Source organism: Aethalodelphis obliquidens, unplaced genomic scaffold (assembly GCF_003676395.1).
Source record: "Aethalodelphis obliquidens isolate GAN/ISIS:26980383/991018 unplaced genomic scaffold, ASM367639v1 scaffold6, whole genome shotgun sequence".
Classification (NCBI taxonomy): domain Eukaryota; kingdom Metazoa; phylum Chordata; class Mammalia; order Artiodactyla; family Delphinidae; genus Aethalodelphis; species Aethalodelphis obliquidens.
In genome coordinates this window covers 12,731,611-12,756,312 of record NW_020837950.1, presented here as the reverse complement: position 1 = coordinate 12,756,312, position 24,702 = coordinate 12,731,611, and the positions used below count along the sequence as shown (strand labels likewise).

The 24,702-nt window shown below is 39.3% G+C and overlaps 2 protein-coding genes across 6 annotated transcripts in view; both read right to left on the bottom strand.

Moving 5' to 3' along the window:
* Positions 1-24,702, bottom strand: part of TLR1 (toll like receptor 1) — a 43,431-nt gene that overhangs the window by 8,982 nt on the left and 9,747 nt on the right. The window contains exon 2 of one of the 4 annotated variants that reach the window (XM_027103165.1): positions 2,035-2,133. The exons of 1 other annotated variant lie outside the window; for it this stretch is intronic. The gene's annotated coding sequence lies outside the window, so the exon portion shown is untranslated. Of the gene's footprint in view, positions 1-2,034; positions 2,287-24,582; positions 24,668-24,702 lie in introns of those variants that run through there. 2 more of the 4 variants (XM_027103166.1, XM_027103164.1) reach the window with 2 other exon arrangements.
* On the bottom strand, positions 7,660-24,653 carry TLR6 (toll like receptor 6). Of its 2 annotated transcripts, XR_003432161.1 has the most exons (3): positions 12,332-12,515; positions 7,933-10,584; positions 7,660-7,847 (listed from the first exon to the last, which is right to left on the bottom strand). XR_003432161.1 is itself a non-coding variant. In XM_027103163.1 (2 exons), exon 2 carries the CDS (start codon positions 10,513-10,515, stop codon positions 8,122-8,124), a length of 2,394 nt encoding a protein of 797 aa, XP_026958964.1. In that variant the 5' UTR covers positions 10,516-10,584; positions 24,583-24,653; the 3' UTR covers positions 7,660-8,121. The 2 variants fall into 2 exon arrangements, 1 of the variants encoding a protein (XP_026958964.1); XM_027103163.1 differs by lacking the exon at positions 12,332-12,515 and adding an exon at positions 24,583-24,653 and having other exon boundaries at positions 7,660-10,584.

Below are 24,702 nucleotides of genomic sequence, written 5' to 3'. Positions count from 1 at the left end.
CTTTTTAAAATATTTTACTTAACCCAGTATATCCAAAATATCATTTTAACATGCCATCAATATAAAACATTATTAATAAGATATCATATATAATATTCCTCATTCTAAGTCTTCAAAATCCAGTGTGTGTTCTACATTCACAGCCCATCTCATCTGGGCTCCCCACATTTCAGGTGTTCCATGGGCACACGTGGCTAGTGGCTCTACCATATTGGATGGCCTGAGCCTAGATGGAGTTATCACAGCCATGCAAATAAGTCCAAGCCTAAGTCCAGTCGATAGCAGCTCAAAGAGCTAACTCAAAACAGAGGTTCCATATCTTAGAGCCTAGGCACCTCTTTACTTCTCTCAATAGCAGTTTCTGCCCACTCTTGATTCCATACCCAGGTGTTTCTGTTTGGATCCAGGGCAATGTAAATATTCTGCCAATTAGATGGACCTGTACGTGTTGTTTGTTTTTTTAAAACAAAAGTTTTATTGAGATGTAATTCATATACCATAAAAAATGTCACCCATTTAAAGTGTACAATTCAGTGACTTCAGATCAATTCACAGAACTGTGCGACCATTACCGCAAGCAATTTAGAACATTTTCATCACCCTGAAAAGAACCACACCCCTTAGCTGTCACCCTCCAATGCCCCATTTGCCTCAGACCTAGACAATCACTACAGGTTGTACTAATCTCTATAGATTTGCCTATTCTGGATATTTCATATAAATGGAATCATATTATAAGTGGTTCTTTGTATGGTTTTTTTTCTTTCACTTAGACTAGTGTTTTCAAGATCCATCCATGTTGAACCGTGTGTCAGGATTTCATTTCTTTGTTGCTAAATAACTTTCCATTGTATGGATATACCACATTTTATTTACCCATTCGTCAGCTGATGGATATTTGGGTTGTTTACACTTATGGCTCTTATGAATATATAAACATTCATGTACAAGTTTTTGGTAGACATACTCTCTCTTGGGTAGATACTTAGGCTTGGACTTGCTGCATCATATGGTAACTGTGTTTAGCCTTTTGAGGAGTTCCAGGCTAGCTGCACCATTTTGCCTTTCCACCAACAGTGTATAAATGCTCCAATTTCTCCATATCCTTGCTAACACTTGTTATCATCTGACTTTTATTATAGCCTTCTTACTGGGAATGAAGCAGTATCTCATTATGGTTTTAATTTGCATTTCCTTGATACCTAATGATGTTGAGCATCTTTTCATGTGTAGATTAGCCATTTATATATCTTCTTTGCAAATTTGCTGAACTTGTGTATTAGTTCTAATGGCTTTTTAGTGGATTCCTAAGTATTTTCTGCAATTAACATCATGTCATCTGCAAAATGTCATCTTCTTCCTTTCCAAGATGGATACCTTTTATAACATGTTCTTGCCTAACTGCCCTGGCTAGCACTCCCAGTACAATGTGGAACGGAAGTGGTGTGAGCAGACATCCTCGTCTGGCTCCAAATGTTAGGGAAGAGCTTTGAGAACCATTAAGTATGATGTTATCTGTGAGTTTTCCATCTATGCTTTTTATCAGGTTGTGGAAGTTCCCATCCGTTTCTAGTTTGTGAGTGTTTTTTTTTCCGGAAGAGGCAGAAGTATTGTTTCTTAATCAACAAGGAAGAAAACAAATGCTCTGACCACAGTGTCCTAGTTTGGGAGATGCCTCTCCCAGTGGAGTTAGTACAGTTGACCCTTGAATAAAGCAGGTGTTAAGGGTGCCTAATATGATTATAACTTTACAGTTGGCCCTTTGTAGCTGTGGCTCCACATCCTTGGATTCAACCAACCGCAAATAGTGTAGTACAGTAGTACATATTTATTGAAAAAGTATCTGTGTGTAAGTGGACCAGTGCAGTTCAAACTGTGCCCCATGAAGCTGGCTGGGAATGAAAGATGACATCACTAGGACATTTAGCATTTAACTAATTCTCCCTTAACTACTTAAAATTTTCCAGCAATTTTTTTTTAAGTTGCCACCTGAGTAAATCTTAGGCTAAGGCCAACCTGTCTCCAGCTACCGACCTGAGGGGAGGGTTCCTCTTTTAGCTTCATGAAATGTTAACCAGCAACGTTGTACACAATCTTGGTCCAAGTTTTTTACTGTTGGCTTAGGATAAATTCCTGGAAGGAGTAAATAAATGTCTTGGATGGGTTTTCATGTTTATTGATAATTTCTATCACTTCTGTGAATTACTTGTTCACGTCATTGCCTATATCAGGGTTATGATTTTACTATTTAATTATACATTCTCTTTTATGTTACTGACACTAACCCTCCATCACACTTTCTGCAAACATCTTCCCTCATTGTTTATCTTTTTATCCCATGATCTTTTGAACCAATAAGTACATAACGTTTTATATAAACAGGTAAGTTGACTTTCTCTTTGCTACTACTATCAGTTAGTTGTGTGCTGGTGAACCAGGTTACAAAACAAAAATAAAAAGCCTGATTTTTTAGCACTTGCCAATATGTATGGTGTAAGTATTTCCAGTATAGCTGATTTCTAGTTACCAACTGACCTGCCTGCAAAATTTCTTAATATTTAACCACTGGTTCTCACAAGTGTGTACAAACCAGCTCCAGCAGACTACTGCTATATGTTGCTTTTAGGTTTAGAGAGTTATTCTTCATAACAAGGTCAGATAGATATATGTGTATATGATCTCCTCAAACATAATTTTTCAATTAAGTTGATTTTTTTATTATCCAAGTAATAAATGTTTACTGAAGAAAACAGGAAATATGAATAAATAAAAACAAAATTTCAAATCAATAATAACTTACCATATAGAGATACACCAATATCATTTTTGGAGCAACCATGTAGACTTTTTTTTTTTTTTTTTTTTTTGCGGTACGTGGGCTTCTCACTGCTGTGGACTCTCCCGTTGCGGAGCACAGGCTCCGGACGCGCAGACTCACGGGCCCAGCCGCTCCGCGGCACGTGGGATCTTCCCGGACCGGGGCACGAACCCGCGTCCCCTGCATCAGCAGGCGGACTCTCAACCACTGCGCCACCAGGGAAGCCCCAGACTTTTTAATATATATATAAACATGCTTTAGGCTCTTGATACCTGTTGCCAAATTGCTATTCACACACCCGCCCCCTCAGATGGCACTGGACCAAGTATTCTGTTTTGTAATCTGCTTTTCTTTTTTAAAATTAATTAATTAATTTGTTATTTTTGGCTGTGTTGGGTCTTCGTTTCTGCGCGAGGGCTTTCTCTAGTTGCGGCGAGCAGGGGCCACTCTTTACCACGGTGTGCGGACCTCTCACTGTCGCGGCCTCTCTTGTTGTGGAGCACAAGTTCCAGACACGCAGGCTCAGTAGTTGTGGCTCACGGGCCTAGCTGCTCGGCGGCATGTGGGATCCTCCCAGACCAGGGCTCGAACCCGTGTCCCCTGCATTGGCAGGCAGATTCTCAACCACTGCACCACCAGGGAAGCCCTAATCTGCTTTTCTTAATCCATAATGCATCATAAATGTCTGTTTATATCAGTAAATATCCACCTACAGCTTCGTCATTATTGGCTGAATAATATTCCATTTTATTTACAATGTATTTTTAAAATATTTTAATTAACAATGTATTCAAGCAATCTTTTTAAGTTGTCTCCAAACTTCACATTATTATCATAAACAACTCTGCAATAAGCATCATGTTCATCCATTTTCTTAGGATGTGTATGAGCAATTATTTCCTTAGGATACATTCCATGAAGTGAACTCTCTGAACCAACTGACATAAATCCATACCATTTTTCTCTGCCTATTGCTATGAATATGCCTTTTTGATTTTTTTATATGTCTTTTATAAATGATTTAATCCAAATTTAGAATAGATTTTTAGGTTGTTCATCTGCCATATAATTCAATAGCCTACTGACAATTTTGGTTTCCCTTCTGTTGGTTCTACTGATTATGGTATAGGGTGTTGACTGGAACTTTTCCTATGACTTGGGTCCAAAACCAAGGACTAGGAAGTGTTACTTACCCCATATTCTAAGGAGAGCTCCCAACAATTCGGGCCAAGCACTTCCTAAAGCAGTTGAACCAGACAGTGCAATCCCCACCATCACCCCATCCTCACATTTCCCAGGTACATATACATAAAGAGGCAGCAGTGAGAGAGTCAGCAGCATTGAGATACCAGTGTTTATGATGTAAGGCTACACCCTATGATATGGGGAAAGGAGAAGACCTTTAGATGGAATTGGAGATTGAAAATGTTAAGCTAGAGTGCACTGTTAATACCTCAAAAGGGCTGAAGATGTCTGAAATCTGCTCACAAAAATTACTTCATATTTAGACTTGACTCTGTTGAGATTCCTTACTCCGTGCTTCCAATGCAGGAGGCGTGGGTTCGATCCCTGGTCTGGGAACTAAGATCCCACATGCCATGCGGCCAAACAAACAAAAAACAGAAAGTCCCTGTGGCTTTAGAAATCCCTTTAAGTCTCTTTATCTGCCTGTAATTTATTCTAATTCTCTTCCGATCAAACCAATCTCCAGAAATCTAGACAGAAAGTGACTTCCTCCTTTCCCAGTGCTGTGTTCCGTGTTCTCATTAAGACTCACTCTCTCCTCCATTTATATCCCAGTCATCCAGTCACTGTCTCTTAGCCATGCTTTCACACCCCTCCATCCCATCTTCTCTGCCAATCTCTTCCTTTTTTGGACTTCAGAACTGTGAGAAATACATTTCTGTGGTTTAAGCTACCCAGCCTGTGGTATATTGTCAGGGCAGCCTTAGCAGATCCCTACACCACTCTTCTCGATAATGGTCATGAGGCAGGTAACCCTGCTCCCCACTCCTCAATCCCCGTCCTCACTCACCACTATGACAGCAGGTCATGACAAGGAGCTTGACTTTTGTTCTTACTGCAAGGGGAGGTCATTAGAACGTTTTAAGCAGGGGAGTGGCTTAAAATAATTTATACTTTAAAAATAATTACTCTGATTGCTGTTTGGAGAATGTATGAGGCAAGAGTAAAAGCAGGGAGGCCAGTGAGTTTACTGCAGTCATACAGGTGAGAGATATTGGTGGCTTAGTCGGGACAGCGGATGCTCTGCTCCAGGTTACAGAGTGGAACATGCACACTCTGTCCCTGATGGCCTGCAGACTCAGCTGGGGGTGGCAGTAGAAAAAAAGGGAGGGAAGAATATCACAAAAGCTGCGTGGGTCCATGAGACACTTCTGTATCCTTGAAATAAACATGCCCTTTCCCAAGTTGGTATCTGCTACTTGCAACTGGAAGAATTCAAAAGAGGAAACAGAGGATTCCTGGAGATAGAACATCTTTATCTAAAAAACAAACTGATCTCTTATGATAGAGCTTTCATATGTCTGAAATGTGTATGGTTTCATACGTGGCAAAAATACAGGTTTTGTTTAATTCTATTTGAAAATGCCAAAATTCTATATTTTCATATAAAATATATTCTATATTTTCTAAATACTGTCAACAGTATTTTGTGGGAAACATATTGGAACCATTTAAAAATATCTGATCATTTAGAAGGTGTGACATAGTATGTTGTTTGCTTTTTTTATGATTTATTTTTTTATTTTTGGCTGTGTTGGGTCTTTGTTGCTGCGCACGGGCTTTCTCTAGTTGCGGCGAGCGGGGTCTACTCTTCCTTGTGCTGAGCAGGCTTCTCACTGCGGTGGCTTCTCCTGTTGCAGAGCACGGGCTCTAGATGTGCAGGCTTCAGTAGCTGTGGCATGCAGGCTCAGTAGTTGTGGCTCGCGGGCTCTAGAGCGCAAGCTCAGTAGTTATGGTGCACGGGCTTAGTTGCTCCACAGAATGTGAGATTTTCCCAGACCAGCAATCAAACCTGTGTTCCCTGCATTTGCAGGCGGATTCTTAACCACTGCGCCACCAGGGAAGTCCCAGTTGTTGTTTGCTGTTTTGGTTTTGTTTGTTGGCTTGGGGATTTTTTAGTTTAGGGAACAAGTCCAACAGGGGCTAGAGAAAATTTACCATTTGGGAAAGGGCCTGTGGAAGAAAGTAAGTGCTCTCCTGAAGAGAAGGAAGGGCTAATGCAGACAGAAGATGACTCTACTACAATTTCATTAAGGCTAGTTTCTTTATAACTATTAATTATGAAACTAGTTTATTGAATGAGCTAAGTCCAGAAGGAAAGGGCTTTATTTTTCTCTCTAACCATAGCTTTACAAGCAAGTTTTGTTGAATCTCTCCCTCTATAAGGATCTATTCAGGATCTATCCTGAATCCTGAATCCCACAGATTTTAGTGACAAGTCTCATTTTAGTAATTGCACCTCTATTTCAGGCATTGAAATGTCCAGGCCAGTCCAGTTTAACATCAGTCTCACACCTAATTTAAAATTCTGCTTGGCCCTGGCTCGGGCCTTTCTTGCAGTGAAGCGGGGAAGGAGTGTGGTCAATATCATCACTCTTCCTCCATCTTCTCTGCCTTCTCTATATTCTGGATGTTCCCAGGCCCCTGCAAGTGAAGAGAGTATTAGAGAAAAAGGAGCAAGTCTCCCTGCAATTAACAACTGGATAAGGCAGGCAGGCCATCACGCCTCTGCCTCTGATTATGGCGGAGTCCAAATGTTGGCTCTTTCACAGGATGCATTCATTCAGAGGCCTTGGGGGAATCCCACATTGCACAGCTCTTTGATGCAAGTGGCACATTCTCTGGCTGACCTCTTGCAGCACCCCCCTGACTCCCCAAGTCATACGCCTCTTCTCCCTAACCCCTTGCCTCTTAGCAGTATTGTCCCTTTGCCCAACAGGCTGCCCTATTAGCTAAGGTCATATCATGACACCTCAAGCCCAGATACCCTTCCCATGGTCATTATGGCCCACAGGAAATCCACAACACTTCTGCCATGCCAAATAATGGAAGGGTAGGTTGCAATCACTGCTTCCTTTCTTTCCTCATCCTGCTATTTCGGGCTGCCCAAGCCACCCTCTTACCTCCTGAATTCTCCAGGTGAGAAGCACTCATGCATTCATTCAACAAATATTTATCAAGCACCTATATTTGCAAAGCATTGTTTGCCAATAGGTGACACTCATCCAGCTCTTCCAAGAGCTGTCACTCCATACCCTGTCTGCCTCACTGGACCTGTGCATTCCTGTTACTCTGCAAGCTTTCAGGCTGGGAGTAGGATGTAAGGTTACTGTTCTCCTAAGCTTACAGCCCATCTCGTTTGCCTTTGGAAGAAATCCAAAGCAATTTCCCCATAAGTCTAGAACCTCTACTTAATGACTCTCTAATCACCCTTTTGAAGCCAGTCTTCTGAAAATGGGTAATATGAGTTGATAGTTACTGATAGTTACTGACCTCTTTCTGCTATTTTTTTATAATTCCAGCCTGGCTGTGTCTAATATCTGTTTAAAATGTGGTGATATTTATGGCCTTTTGTCAGCTTTGAGGCATTCGCCAAAATTCTAACACAACCAGATAACTCCTATTCAATCGGTTACAAATAAATCTGGCTCTGAGTTTCCTTGGCAAGCCAGTAAATCATGTCTTTGACCTCAACAGCCTATGACTAAGACTCTATTTCCCTTTATATACATAGACTACCAATGCCATGAGTCGCTAATGATTAATTGCATATTTGTGTAGCAAAGTCAAACATTTTATAAACTGTTACTCAGATGTGAAGAAAAAAAAAAGTATCTTTATTTTCCATATCTGGTCTAATTTCTCCCCCAGCCCCAAAGTAGAGCAGGATAACAGAGCCGACCAGAGGCCGATGAGGATTCACAGGACACTCCACTGCATACAGTTCTGAGGTTGACTCTTTCCTTCCATGAAGTCTCATAAACTCCTGCTCACACAAAATCCTCTGGGGAAAGGAGAAGAGAGCATTTACTCAAAAGAGCTTGTTTCAATTTGAAACGGAATGGTTCAACCAGAAGAGACTGAGCTACCTGTCATCAGCACGTTTGAGCACCACCACAGCCCCCAGTCTGGTTCCCAGTTCAACTGAAACACAGTTTTCATTAAGTGTTTCCTGAATGCATGGAGATAATGGAGGCAGCAAACACAATAACTTGAAAGCACAGTGTCCATCAGAATTCAAGTTAATGATGGTTTCTTAAGTTGGACGTCTGATCTTTTTAAGCTTTCACATCATCATTTTCAGTGACTAGTATTAATTTAATATTAAAAGCAGCTCTAATATTAGCCCAAAAAAGTCCATGTTTGCTCTTCTCCTTGGGCCATTCCAAATAAGTTCTCTGGGCCATGAGAGCCCTCAGCTTGTGATACTTGCCAGGAATGCTGTCCTGTGGAATGGGATCCAGCAAGATCAGGATTAAGTTATTAGATCCTTCACGGAAGAGATTGTGGTGGGCAAAGTAGAGTTCATAATGGCACCACTCACTCTGGACAAAGTTGGGAGACAAAACAAAGATGCACTTGTAACTTTTCTCAATGCAGTTTATGATATTTTCCACGATGCTCTTGCCAGGAACAAAGTTTCTCTCATGGAGACAAATTCTTATATCTTCTTTTTCTAGGTTTGGTATTAACTCATTCTTCACCCAGGCAGAATCATGTTCACTGTATGAAATAAAAGCATGGAACTGGACAGTTCTTTGGAGTTCTTCTAAGGGTACATTCCTAGCCCTGCGCCGGGTCTGGGTCCACTGATACACCATCCTGAGATACCAGGGCAGATCCAAGTAGATGCAGAGGGCAGTCACGGTAACAGCCAATACCAGCCCAGGGACCCCAATGGTGACAATCAGCAGAGCTGTGTTGCAGGATAATGGAGATACATGGAAGTCCTTTAGTGGGGTTCCCTTATAGCTTTCTGGATAATCGCACTTATAAGAATCAGGCCAACCCTCTACCACTTCACCTGATACTTGGCCTACACTTTGGATGAAGTCTCTTAACTCACATGTACATTGGAATGGATTGTTCCCTGCTTTTAGGGACCTAATCTTCTGGCAGCTCTGGAAGAAATCAGCTGATGGGTTGGAGACTGAATTATAGTCAATGATCAGTATGGAAAGGCTGCTAAAGGTACCACATCCAGGAAGGTGGGCTAAAGAATTGGAAGCAACATTGAGTTCTTGCAAAGTTTCTAGACTGGTGACATCTTTAGGGATGCTCCTTATTCTGTTATTGTGGAGATCAAGAACCTTGACCCTGGGAGGTAAACATCTGAAAACAGAGTCAGTAAGTATATTTGAAGATAAATTTAACACCACTATACTCCCAACCCAAGTGCAATTTCCATCATGTCTATCATATTCCAAAGAATTCCAGCTAACATCCAGTATTTCCAAAGAGAGCATATCCTTAGTCATGAGACCTACTTTGAAAAGGTCTTTTAATTCATTCTTTTGTAGAATAAGTGTCTCCAATCTAACTAAAGTGTGGCAATTTTGAAAAACACTATCTGTGAAAATATTCTGGGTGAAGTTCAAAAATGTAAATGTGCTTGGTTTCTGAGGACAAAGCATGTGTACAAAAGGTGTGTCTGATATGGTTAACATCGTAACAGTCATCTCAGAAAACACTGTGTATAATGCTGTCTGTGAAAAAATAAAAACTCTGTTTATAATATGTTCTATATTCAGTGCTTTCAATGTTGTTTCATGATAAGTAAAAACTTCTTTATTGATGCTTTCAACTATTGTTAAATTGTAAATATTGAGATATTCTACAGGTTTGGGCCAAAGGAATTGAAAAACTCCAACCAAACATTTCCAAGTTGTTTCCATATGGTTTAGGGTAAAATTCAGTAAGGTTGGCCCTCTAGTGAGTTCTGACAAAAATTTAATTAAAACTTGACAGCTGTCATCATTCAATTTAATATTAGTCAGTTGTAACCACCCTAAACTATTCACTGATATGTTCACTTGGACAGAGAAGAAGCTATTTGGGTGAAAAACAAGGTGAAGTTCCTTTGTATTCAGAATTTGAAGACTTTCTTTCTCATTTTCTTTCACAAAATAACCTTCCAAATCCAGAAGGATGCGACTTAGGTGCAAGTGAGCAATTGGTAGTAGATCTAATTGCTGTAACTTTGTAGCACTTAATCCTAAGAAATTCAGTTGAGTCAAGTTGCCAAATTCCTTACAGATGGGCAGGGCATCAAAGTCATTGAATGAGAGGTCTAAATGCTTGAGACTTGTAGTGATCGGATGACAGGATATCTTCTGCAACCAATTGTGAGATAAATCCAAATATTCCAAATCCTGGTTGAACTTGAAAATACTAATATCAAGGTACTGGATTCTATTATGGGAAAGTCTCAAAACTTTCAGCCCTGAGAGAAAGCCGATGTCAGAGAGGTGAATCTCAGATATGTAGTTTTGAGACATATCTAAGACTTTGGTTTTTGGTGGCAGGTCTTTGCGAACACGAATAAGGCCTGTTTTTGACATGTCCACCACAAATTCACTTTCATCAGAGAAATGGATTATGGTTCCAAATACTAAGGTCAGGATGTAAACAAAATGAAGGTTTCTGACAGCAGATTCTTTGCCTTTGGTCATGATGTTGAAGTGGCTATCCCCTAGAGGGTTGTTGCTGTTCTTCAGAACATCTTGCTATGAATCCAAATTCTAGAAATATAATATACATTAAGATGTATAAAGATTGGATGATTGCTCTCAAACCTCAGCTTACTAAACACAAAATCTCAATGAGTTCTTCATTCATTATCAGAATCATTTCTGTCCCCATAATTTAATGTGTTATTTTTTCCAGTTATACAAGTTGCTTGTGCCAGGAAAGGCAATACAGACCTTGTTAGCAAAGAATTGTAGTTGTGTGTTATAACCTGTCTGGTGGCTTTCTGAGGGGTCCACTCAGGAGTGCGCCTTTGTTTCACCCCATCCAACTCAGAACTTTCCCAGGGCTGCAGCAGCCTCCTGGACAGTGTTTCGAAAACCTTTAAAGGCACAAACACTAGCCACAGCCACCTGGAGCAAGGGATAAGATATGGGCCAGGCAGCAGACACACCAGAAAGCCAGAGAAGGAGGAAGCTGGGAAAGGAGATACATGGGAGAAAAAAGACTCTAGAAATCTCCATGTATCCCAGGTAATCTAGAGGCCATACACATGCCCAGGGCTGGATGCATGCTCAGAGAAGACCTGAGAAAATCCTAAACATTCACCTCTGATTGGCTTTTAGGCTCTGTGCAAGCAGAAAGTAAAAGCTAAGGCAGAGTTGTAAACAGCCTGGATAAGCACTGAGGAAGTGCTTCAACACAGCCAATCTGCAAAGATCAGGTGTTTTTTGTTTTGTTTTGTTTTGGTTTGGTTTTTTTTCTCCAGATGTTTAAGAACATCTCTGTCAAATCACTAGCTGACCACTAAGCCAATGGAACAGAGAATTCAATGGCCACACACAAGAAGGAATACAGTCTTTACAAAAATAGTTTAGAAACATCACCAAACAGATAAACAACCACATCCCACAGCAAGCAGCAATAACAAACCCTGGGAAAGTGGAGAATCTGAGTTACCACATCCTAATATTTCCAGAGTTACCACGTTATAATATTCAAAATGTCTGACTGAAGTAAAAGAACTATGAGGCATGCAGAGAAATAAAAAAGTATTGTTCATTCATAGGAAAAAAAAAATTAAAAGAACAAAGTTAGAGAACTGACACTACCCAACTTCAAGTCTTACATAAAGCTATAGCAATCAAGACAGTGTGGTATTGGTGAAAGAATGGACAGATAGATCAACTGTCCAGCATAGCGAGCTCAAAAATAAACCCATCCAAATACAGTCAACTGATCTTTTACAAGGGAGCAAAGACAATTCAGTGAAGACAGGATAGTCTTTTTAACAAATAGTGCTGGAAGAACTAGACATTCCACATGCAAAAAAAAAAAAAAAAAAGGTCTAGCTCAAAACGGACCATAGACCTAAATGTAAAATACAAAACTATAAAACTTCTAGAGGTTAGTATAGGAGAAAATCTAGGTAACCTTGAATTTGGCAATGACTTTTAGACACAACATCAAAAGTACAATCCATGAAAGAAAAAAATGTTAAGTTGGACTTCATTAAAATTAAAATTTTCTGCTTTGCAATTAAGAAAATGAAAAGACAAGCCACAGACTGGGAGAAAACATTTGCAAAGCACATATCTGTTAAAGAACTTGTATCCAAAATAAATGAAGAACTCAAGCTCAACAGGAAAATAAACAACACAATTTAAAAATGGGCAAAAGATCTGAACAGACATTTCACCAAAGAAGATATACAAATGGCAAATAAGGACATGAAAAGATACTCAATACCATATGTCATTAGGGAATTGCAAGTTAAAACAATGAGGAACTACTACATACCTGTTAGATTGGCCAAACAATCCTGAAACAACATCAAATGTTCGTGAGGATATGGAGCAACTGGAACTTTCATTCATTATTGAAATTCAAAATGGTTCAGATACTTTGGAAGACAGTCTGACAGTTTCTTACAAAGCTAAACATAGTCTTACCATATGAGCCAGCAATCACACTCCTAGATATTTACCCAAATGAACTGAAAATCTATATCCACACAAAACCCTGCACATGAGGGTTTCCCTGGTGGCGCAGTGGTTGAGAATCCGCCTGCCGATGCAGGGGACACGGGTTCGTGCCCCAGTCTGGGAAGATCCCACATGCCATGGAGCAGCTAGGTCCGTGAGCCATGGCCACTGAGCCTGCGCGTCCAGAGCCTGTGCTCCGCAATGGGAGAGGCCACAACAGTGAGAGGCCCACGTACCGCAAAAAAAAAAAAAAAAAAAAAACCTGCACGTGGATGTTGATAGAAGCTTTATTCATAACTGCCCCAAACTGAAAGCAACAAGATGTCTTTCAATAGGTAAAAAGATAAACAAGCTGTGGTACATCCATCCAATGGATTATTATTCAGCAATAAAAAGGAGTGAGCTGTCAAGCCATGGAGGAACCAAAATACGATTGCTAAGTGAGGAAGCCAATCAGAAAAGGCTACCAACTGTATGATTCCAACTCTCTGACATTCTGGAAAAGGCAAAACTAAAGAGACATTAAAGATCAGTGGTTGACAGAGGCTGGGGGAGTGGGGGATGAATAGGCAGAGTATAGAGGACTTTTAGGGTAATGAAACTATTCCATGTGATTTTGTAATGGTGGATATATGACCATATGCATTTGTCAAACCTACAGAACTATGCAACACAAAGACTGAATCCTACTGTAAAGTATAGACTTTAGTTAATAATATATCATTATTGGTTCATCAATTATAACACATATACCACACTAATGCAAAATGTTATAATAAGGAAAATTGTGTGCAGTGGAAAGGGAGTATATGGGAACTCTCCAGCCCATTTACTCAAATTTTCTGTAAACCGAAAACTGCTCTAAAAAATAAAGTCTATTAGGGCTTCCCTGGTGGCGCAGTGGTTGAGAGTCCGCCTGCTGATGCAGGGGACGTGGGTTCGTGCCCTGGTCTGGGAGGATCCCAAATGCCACGGAGCGGCTGGGCCCATGAGCCATGGCCGCTGGGCCTGTGCGTCTGGAGCCTGTGCTCCGCGACGGGAGAGGCCACAGTGGTGAGAGGCCCGCGTACCGCAAAAAAACCAAACCAAAACAAAACAAATTATAAATAAATAAATAAATAAAGTCTACTTTAAAAAAGGAGAAGAAAAGTCAATAGAAATGGTACCCAAGGAAGCACAGACATTGATTTGCTAGACAAAAACTTTAAATCAACTGTCTTAAAAGTTAACTACATGACTATGGTCTCTTTTCATTGGACTCAGAATACTTTATTGCTCTTTCAAAGGGCAGTCCTCTTATCCCCTCAAAATGTTTTACCCGTCAGTCAGTTTGATCATCTAAAATTGTACAAAATGGTATGCAAGGAGCTATTGCCAAAAACTACAAGACAGGGCTTCCCTGGTGGCGCAGTGGTTGAGGGTCCACCTGCCGATGCAGGGGACACGGGTTCGTGCCCCGGTCCAGGAAGATCCCACATGCCTCGGAGTGGCTGGGCCCGTGAGCCATGGCCGCTGAGCCTGCGCATCTGGAGTCTGTGCTCCTCAACGGGAGAGGCCACAACAGTGAGAGGCCCGCGTATCACAAAAACAAACAAACAAACAAAAACTACAAGACATTCTCACGAGTCTACACCAGTATTCAATTTGGTACTACGCTCAGCCATCTGCTGCAACCAGTGACCCCTCATGGGTGAAGGGTTAACAAACTCATTTCTCTCCTTCTCCATGGACTAATCTGATCTAACTCTTTTCTGGAAACCTGATACAGGGAGAATGTCAGCTGTGTTATCAGGAAGAATCACTTATGATAAAAGTGACCATTGAGGGGCTTCCCTGGTGGTGCAGTGGTTAAGAATTCGCCTGCAAATGCAGGGAACATGGGTTCGATCCCTTGTCTGGGAATAGCCCACATGCCGTGGAGCATCTAAGCCCGCGCGCCACAACTACTGAAGCCCACGCGCCTAGAGCCTGTGCTCCACAATGAGAGAAGCCAACGCAATAAGAAGCCCACGCACCACAACAAAGAGTAGCCCAGCTCACCACAACTAGAGAAAGCCCGTGCACAGCAACAAAGACCCAACACAGCCAAAAATAAAAACAAATAAATAAATTTATTTTTTTAAAAATGACCATTGAACGGTAAATAGCATCCAGGCTGAAAGGACTGCGTATGAACTATAAATACCAAGTAGGAAACCTGAGCTCTATTTCCTCTCCTGTATCTTCCTGAGTAAACTGGGACCAAGTGTGGCCTATTAGCACTTGTGCGTCTGAATGTTCAGATGAGCCTGAGAGGGCCTCCTGGTGGGCACTGCAGAGTCATGCCAGCAGTAGGCTAGACCTTCAGATCCTCAACTCAATTTGGCCAAAACAACATGAGATGAAAAGGATGGGGAGGAAGGTGGTTGACAAGTCCCTGAGGCCTGGTTGGAAGGCCCATCTCCCTGTAGCTTGATGGCTAAATCTCTATGGCATAAGACAGGGGATAAATCCTCTTGTGAGGGTAGATGAGGATAGGAATGAGGCCAAGTTTGTGTTACAAGGAAGAACTACTTATACTCTTTACCTCCATGAATTGGACCTCAACAAAACCAGCTGTAGCTGGGCTGGCAGAGAGGATACTACCGTTCACGGAGCCATTTGAGAAGATATGATTAATACAGGCCAAGCCGGGCATTGATGACCATTGTGAGGTGGAAGCAGATTCACCAGCCCACAGACATCATGCTTGTGACTGAGACAAAGGGGTGGAACTAAAATTGTGCAAAAGGTCAAGCAAGAAGCCAGTCCCAGAAATTCAGACACACATTCGTGAGTCTATGCCACTTCAGCTCTGATCTGCACAGAAAAACATCTATGAGCCCCAGCAGGGAACAAAAGCTGGCCAGGACACACCAGGATCCACAGCCACCTAATTCCCTCAGCAGCATTCTGAGAGCAGCAGTGGCGGCTGTGATGGTCACAGGGCAGCCTCCTGCACCTACATTGGAGTGTCCACACCACATCTGCCTGGAACCACCTATAGGCAGAGGTTAGAAGTGCTTCACAGACTGGCGAGGGTCCGTTGAGATAACACATATACTCTGCTCTTTCCAGTCACAGGATTTTTTTTTTAGTTGCAGGATCTCATTTTTGGACACAATTCTCATAAACATGGAAATACGTTTTTCCCTTTCACATTAGACCAGAAGCAACAAATTCAGAGAGGCAGGATTCGGCACTTGATAATCTGAAATCATCAAGTTCCTACAGTTGACACACTGATAAAACAGGAGAAGATGGAGAAATATTAAAAAGTGCACTGAAGAAATTGGAAGGCACTTCAGGATAAAGCTGCTGTATGTTAGACAAAAGTCTTCCCAGAGCCCAGAAAGTCTCACTGTACTACAATGGATTACAAGACATTGCCTCTCAGGACAATGATGCTGAGTGAATGAGAAAAGATTACCTGGCTGAGGGGAGGAGGCAGGTGTATGCACCCATGGACTCAATATCTGCTACCAAGACAAAGGGCTAGAACTTCGAGGCTTGCTCAACCCCATTTAGGATCTGATCTCCACAAAAAAGCATCTAGGAGGCCCCAGAGGACAAGAGCAGGCAACAGGGTCCTGTGTAGCAGGAATAATTGAGAACAGATTTTGACTACTTGTTGTTGTTCAGTTTTATTAACAAAAGGATCCACTGTTCATCACTTGAGGGCACACGGAAATAGCAAAATAGTTAAGAGATGAATAGTTTTAACTAGTCATACTTTGGAAGAGTAAAAACTCTTCTGGGTTGGGGAAATTTCATTACAAAATGGCATATAGTAGTTAAAAGTCCCTCCCAGCTCCTCCAATAAAGCATTTCCCATCTGCCCATCAAAACACCCAGAAAACACAGAAACACTCAAAAACCCACCTTGTCACAAAAACCAAAGAAGGATGGAAAATTAATGGCCGGATCCAAAAGCATTTACACTCATGAAGAAATATCTGGAGCTGTATTAAGGAAAACCTGGCATACTCAAGCTTTGTTTCAGGAAAACAGACTCCCTTCTGAAAGGTAGGAAAGAATTTTGTCCCTCTACCTGTTTGTCTCTGATTCAAACACCAAGGATAAGTAACAACCAGGCAATTAAGTAGCATTTCTTTTACCCCAATGCTACTGATGTTAGTAGGTCAGAATACTGAGTTTTCCTTCTACAGACCACCCCCCCCCCCCAGCTCTCCAAGATTTCTACACCTAGTCAGTGATGGACATTATCAGGTAAGAACTGAGCAAGAAGCACTATCACCACTCCTATCCAACACAGTACTGAAAGTCCTAGCCAGAGCAATTAGGCAAGAAAAAGAAATAAAGGTGTCCAAATTGGAAAATAAGAAGTAAAATTATCTCTGTTTGCAAATGATATGATTTTATATGTAGAGAATCCTAAAGATTCCACCAAAAAGCTGTTAGAATAAACAAATTCAGTAAGTTGCAGGATACAAAACCAACATACAAAATTAGTTGTGTTTCTATATGCTAACAACAAACTATATGAAAAAGAAATAAAACAATCCCATTTACAAATGCAAGAAAAATAATAAATTTAACCAAGGAGGTGAAAGACCTGTACACTGAAAACTATAAGGAATTGATGAAAGAAATTGAAGAAGACACAAATAAATGGAAAGATATGCCATGTTCATGGATTAGAAGACTTAATATTGTTAAAATGTCCACACCACCCAAAGCCATCTATAGATTCAGTGCAATCCCTAACAAATTCCAAAGGCATTTTCCACAGAAATGAAAAAAAAAATCCTAATATTCATATGGAGCCACAAAAGACCCTGAATAGCCAAACAAGCCTGAGACAGGCTTGAGGCATCACACTTCCTGGTTTCAAAACATATTACAAAGCTATAGTAATCAAAACAGTATAAATTTAGCATAAAAACAGACACACAGACCAATGGAGCAAAATCAAGAGCTGAGAACTAAGCTCACACATAAATGGTCAACTAATATTTGGCAAGAGAGTCAAGAAGACTCAATGCGGAAAGGGTTATCTCTCCAATAAATGGTGTTTGGAAAAGTGGATAAGCATATGCAAAAGAATGCAATTGAACCCGTGTCTTACCCCACTCACAAAAATTTACTCCAAATGGATTAAAGACTTAACTGTAAGATCTGAAACCATAAAACTCCTAGAAAAACAAGTAGGAGAAAAGCTCCCTGACTTTGGTCTTGGAAATGATTTTTTTTGGATTTGGCAACAAATGCAAAAATAAACAAATGGGGCTACATCAAACTAAAAATCCTCATGCACAGCAACAGAAACAATCAACAAAATGAAAAATCACCAACAGAATAGGAGAAAATATAAACCATTTTATCTGGTAAGGGGTTAATATCCAAAATATGTAAGGAACTCATACAACTCAATAGTGAAAACAAAACAAAAACTTAAATAATTTTATTTTAAAATGGGCAGAAGACCTAAATAGACATTTTTTCCAAAGAAGATATACAGATGGCCAACAGGTACACGAAGAAATGCTCAACATCACGAATCATCAGGGAAATGCAAATCAAAATCACAATGAGATATCACCTCACACCTATTAGAATGGTTATTCTCAAAAAGACAAGAGATAACAAATGTTGGCAAGGATGTGGAGAAAAGGGAACCCTTGTGCACTGTTGGTGGGAATGTAAATTGGTGCAGCCACTATGGAAAACAGTATGGAGGTCCCTCAAAAAATCAAAAATAGAACTACCATGTGATCTAGTAATCCCACTTATTGGTATTTATCTGAAGGAAATGAAATAACTATCTCAAAGATAGTGCACCCCCATGTTCATTCCAGCATTATTCCCAATAGCCAAGACATGGAAACAACCTAAGTGTCTATCAGCAGGTGAATGGGTAAAGAAAATGTGGTGCAGACACACAGTGGAATATTATGCAGCCATAAAAAGAAGGAAATACTGCCATTTGTGACAACATGAATGGACCTTGAGGGCATTATGCTAAGTGAAAGTAAGTCAGTCAGAGAAAGACAAATACTGTATAATCTCACTTATATGTGGGATCTAAAAAAGCCAAACTCATAGAACAGAGAATAGAAAGTTAGTGGCCAGGAAACAGAGGAAATGGGGAGATGTTAGTCAAAGGCTACAAGCTTCCAGATGTAAGATGAATGGGGTCTAGGGATCCAATATGCAGCCTGAGGACTACAGTTAACAAGACTGTATAATATACTTGAAAATTGCTAAGAGAGTAGATCATACATATTATTACCACACACACACAAAAAGGTGTGTGTGATGGATGTGGATAACAAACCTTATTGTGGTAATCATTTTGCAATATACATGTATCAAATTGTCACATTGTAGACCTTAGACTTACACAGTGTTGTATGCCAATTATATCTCAATAACGCTGGAAAATAAAAAGAACTGGGCAAGAGGTAAGGAGGGATTTGAGGGGGTATATTTCATTCTGAATGGTGTAAGACATACAACAATACTTGTAAATGGGGCAGAAATAAGAACTTTAGCAAGTGTATTCATCAGAAATTGCAGTTTGTATGTATAATACTCCATTAGGTCAAAGTATCAGAGAATTGGGCAATGAGAATAAGAGAAGCTACTGTTTAATACTGGTTAAAACAAATAGCTCACAATGAAAATACAACAGATAAGGACACCTATGCAATGAATAACATTGCATCAAAATTTACAAAGTAACAATGCTGAAAACATAAGGAGACATTGATAATGAAAGTAATATATTTCTCTGGGTCTTAGTTAGATCAAGTAGCAAAAAAATAAACATATATGGAGGGTTTGAATAAAATAATTAATAAAGGATTTAATAGAGACTTATAAACTTTGACCCTACAAAAAGAGAATATTTTATATCTAAGGGCCAGGGTTCATGGAACATTTGCTAAAATTGTTTCTTAGGTCAAATAAATTTTAAAACAAATACCCCAAAGCAGAAATTCATAAAGTCGTATTTCTGACTACAAAATAAACTTTTAAGATCACTTTTTAAAATGTTCTAAATATGTTCTGGATCAAGAAAATCACATTTTCAATTATAAACATTAAAAATGATGAGAGTCAACAGGGTGATATGCACATGCGCTAGCCACCGCCTCTTGCTCTAAATCCCCAAAATAATAATGAAATACACACACACACACACACACACACACACACACACACACACACTTAAAAGCAGAAAGGGAAGTCTTTAGGGGAGGTGAAACTAAGAGAAGTCTCTGAAATCCACAAGCAGATTGGACTACGATAGACAGAATAGTAGCCTCCCAGAGATGTCCACTTCCTAATCTCAGAACTTGTAAATATGCTGTTACATGGAGAAAGGGATTAAAAGTTGCAGGTAGTATTAAGATTGTTAATCAGCTGACCTTAAAATTTACTCAGGTGGGCCCAATGTAATCAAAGTATCCTTAAAAGTGGAAAAGGGAGGCAGAAGAGGTCAGAGTGATGTGATATGAGAAGGACGTGACCTTTCTTGAGGAAGAGGGCCATGAGCCAAGGTATGCAAGCAGCCTCTAGAAGCTCAGAAAGGCAAGTAAGTGGATTCTCCTGTAGAGCCTCCAGAAGCAATGCAGCCTTGCCAACACTTTAAACCCAATAAGACCTATGTTGGACTACTAGCCTACGGAACTGTAAGATGATAAAGTGTGTTTTTCAAGCCTCTAAGTTGTGGTAATTTGTTACAGCAGCAATATAGAATTAATACAGACTAGTTTGGTCTAACCGCCCAACAAGCAGGCTGTGAAAACAGATCAACAAGCAGTTTTACATGGAGCCTCAAACACAATTTGGGTTGCACAAACAAGAAGCATGACACTTTTACAAAGCAAACCCTGTGATAGAAAGGAACCAGACTCAAGATACAACAGACATTAACACCCAAGGAGACAGAGATAAAAGAGAATAGGCATTTTAATAGATAGAGATCCTCAGAGAGGTAAGACTCTAAAAAAGAATGGAGTAGGAATCATGAAAATTAAAAACTTAATAACTGAAATGGAAAACTCGTTGGATGAGTTGAACTGCAAAGTGGCACTGCTGATGTGAGCATGAGTGAGATAGAAGACCAAGAAGAGGAATTTTCCCAAAATACAGTCCAAGAGGCCAAAGAGATTAAATATATGAAAGAAATGCTAAAAGATGTGGAAGACAGATCCACTATATGAATTACTAAAGGATAGACTCTATCCTCTGAAAGAGAAACTGACTCAAAAAAAAAAAAATTGGGAATCAAGAAGGAATACTTTGCAAAAAAAGTAGAAAATTTATTGCTAAGTCCCAATAAGGATTGATGACAAAAATTTTAATAACAATCTGGAATTTAAATTGCCAATGATAACAAGGGAGTTAGTGGATAGTGGAGGGAGAGGGAGAGAGTGGACTGAAAGCATGTAAAGATCCTTGCCTGACTGAGAAGAAGCTATAGATACCAATTAACTCAAGATTCTGTTAGAAAAATATAAGCTTAAGTATGTGTATTATAAAATTAAGAGTATGTATATGTATATTATTAAAATATAAATAAAAGAGATAAATTCCAATTATTTGGTAGTAGGGAGAAGATCAGATTGAAGAAACCCTAATCAATCTTGCTCTATGCTGAAGGGATAATACATAGTGAGTAATTTGGATGTTTCTGGGACTGTAAGCATGACTTATTATTAGCAAATCTATGACAATAATACAGCAGTGGATAAAAGGAAAGAAAAACAGAAGAGCATCTCCATAGATATTAAAAATTCACTTGATAAAATTCAGCATTCATCTTTGACTAAAAACATGTTAATTAAAGTATACATTTAAAAGATACTTTTAAAACATGATAGGGCTTCCCTGGTGGCACAGTGGTTGAGAGTCCGCCTGCCGATGCAGGGGACGCGGGTTCGTGCCCTGGTCCGGGAAGATCCCACATGCTGCGGAGCGGCTGGGCCCGTGAGCCATGGCCGCTGAGCCTGCGCGTCCGGAGCCTGTGCTCCGCAACGGGAGAGGCCACAACAGTGAGAGGCCCGCGTACCACAAAAAAAAAAAAAAAAAAAAAAACTTGATAAAGAATATATCAAGTATCTGACTTAAACAAATATCCCACCCCCAAAGCATTTCCATGAAAGTCAATATCAAGGATGCCCACTATTATTTAACACTGTTCTAGAAGTTCTAGTCATTGTAAGTAAGGGGTGAAAATGAGAGACAGAAATATTGGAATGGAGGAAATAAAATTATCATTATTTTTAGATTATGTGATTGTCAATGTGGAAAATCCAAGAGAAGTAATTAAAAAACTGTTAGAACCAGTAAAAGAGTACAATAAAGGGGCCAGTACAAAAATATTTTTTTAAAAAGAAATCTGTCCAAAAATAGCAGATTGTTCAAATAAATTATGGTATCTCCATATAATTAAATATTACTGTGTGGCCTTTAAAAATAATGAAAATCTAATTCCATGGAAAATTGCTCACTATATATATGTGACAAAAAGTAGCTTATTTATAAAATGTGCAGCAGTTAATATGTACACATGCATATGGAAAAATTAATAAGATACATACCAAGATATTAACAGTGATGATCTCTATCTGGTAAAATTTTAAGCGGAGGGGTTATTTTCCTTTTAGTTGTTACCTATATTTTTCAAATTTTGGACATTTAAAATTAAGTAGATTACGTGATTTGCTCAGAAAATTTATCCCCCCAAAATCAATAGTCAATAATATGAATAACATCCAGTCACACAAAAATCATATTAAATAAAAATAGTGTATAACATCTAAATGAAACTTGTGATATTGGACTGAATCTCAACTTAGACAGACCTGCTGTAAACGTTACTTGAGTATCAAGGGGAGAAAGGATTTTAAGAGGGACCAGGTATTAGATTCTATTAAGAAATAAATGTTAATTTTTGATAATGTTATTTGGCTATGTTAGGAAAATGTACTTTTTTTAGAAATACAGAATGAAGCATTTAGAGGTGAATTATTAGCACGCCTATAATTTAAGATATTTAAGTATAAAAAGATAAAGTGAATCAAATGGGAATTTTTTTCTTAAATATTTTTTTAAAGGCATGATTATTTTCACCTACCAAATTGGGAAAATTCAAAAATATAGTACCCAGTGTTGGCAGGTGGGACTAAAATAAGAACTCTCACTTACTGCTGGCAGGAATGAAAAATTAGTACATTTGTGAAAGGCAATTTGGTCCCATGTATAAATTCCTTAAAAATATGCTTACCCTTATTTTAGCAATTCCACTTCTCAGAATTTTCTTCTAAAGGAATACACATAAAAATATTACTATGAGGTTGCTCATGAAGATGAAAAATTGAAAAAAATCTTAATGACTAGTAGAGAAGATTGTTTAATCAGTTATGGTACACCCATACCACGGAATAGCATGCAGCCTCAAATACTGCACTTCGGAAAAAAAATTTCTATGACATAATGTTAAGTGGACAAAAGAATACAAAATCGTGTGTGCAGTAGGACTCTAGTTTTGTTAAATATGATTAAAACCTGACATGTACAAAAAGTCCAGGGGAAAAAAAGAATGGAAAGAAATATACAAAATGCTAACTGGTTATCTCTAGATCTCTAACTCATAGATGAATTTATATTTCCAAAATTTCTAATTTTGAACATGTTTTATAAGTTGAAAGGCTTGTCTGGAAATATAGCTAATATAAAATTATCTATATTTAAAGAAATATAATACACTTGCATTTGTGTGGAGAGAGAGAGAGGGAGAGCTTCTTCCACGTGACAGACAATTGACATCGGTGAGTGAGAACCCACTCAGAGGTCTCTGGATGGTGTCTGTGTTCAGGTGACTGAAACTTAGCCACTACGTAGGAAAGTTGATAAGCTTCCTGTATATCACCCTGCCTCCAAAACACAAATATTCCTCCCCGATCATTTATGTACTCAAGCGTTTCCTAGTGTTTACATTTAAGCCAGGAGCTTCTCTATTTAAGAAAAAAAAAATATGGAGGGGGGGAAAAGGGAGACGAGAGAGCGGAAGATTACAGAGGTCACAACTTTTTTTTTTTAAAGGAAGTGTAAGAGATAAAAGGTAAAAGGTTTTTTGTTTTGTTTTTTTTCTTTAATGCATCAAATGAAAGGTGTGGGTGGGGGAGACAGAGGGAAGAAGCTCTATATCAAGAAAGAAAATGAAAAAAAAGGGGGCTTCCCTGGTGGCGCAGTGGTTGAGAGTCCGCCTGCCGATGCAGGTGACACGGGTTTGTGCCCCGGTCTGGGAAGATCCCATATGCCGCGGAGCGGCTGAGCCTGTGCATCCGGAGCCTGTGCTCCGCAACGGGAGAGGCCACAACAGTGAGAGGCCCGCGTACCGCAAAAAAAAAAAAAAAAAAGAAAAAAGAAAAAAAGAAAGAAAGAAAATGATGGATAGGATCTATGAAAATAAAAACTACGAAAAAGGAAAGACTACTCCCCGCCACTTCCTCCATTTAATAAATGTTTATTCAGAGTGTACTATGTGCCAGAACCGCCCCAGACGTCCAGTGCTGGGGATATAAATACGAATAGCAAAGGCATAATCCCTGCTTTCAAAAGCTTATAAATTAGTGACAGACACAAATAAACAATTATAGAACCATGTGATAGGAAGGATCAAACACTCACGTCTGTGGTAAAAATACATAACATGTGATAGGCGCCATATCAGCGGCAGAAACTACTGTAAACCTTACTGAAAACAAGGAAATAGGGAAAGGTGAAAAGAAAAAATGTAGTAGACAAAAATAGAAGAAAGAAATAACATCAGTTAGTTTTTTCCTTAACTATGACAAGTGCTAGCTATTTTTATATCTTTCAAGATAGCCATATCTTTATCTTTCTTGTCTAATAAAAAGAACGCTTGCAACATTAAAAAAAAACAACCTTAAAATCATTTTGCAAAAACTTAAAAGAAACTTTACCTATTTCCTATACAATCGTTAGCATTTTCTTGCTTATTTGAAGTAATTATTCCATAATTTGAAAAAGCCACAAAGGCTTCTTACTTACCAAGATTTCTTTCTCAGAAGTAGGGAAAATAACTTCTAAATGCACGGAAAAATAAGTGCTTGACAAAACGCAAGTCCTTAGTTCAAGTAAAGCAATACCATAAAGACGGTTTGCGCCACC

What these genes read in the sequence shown, in the direction of transcription:
- TLR6 (XM_027103163.1), bottom strand. Translation starts at nt 10,515, where the DNA reads ATGACCAAAGGCAAAGAATCTGCTGTCAGAAACCTTCATTTTGTTTAC.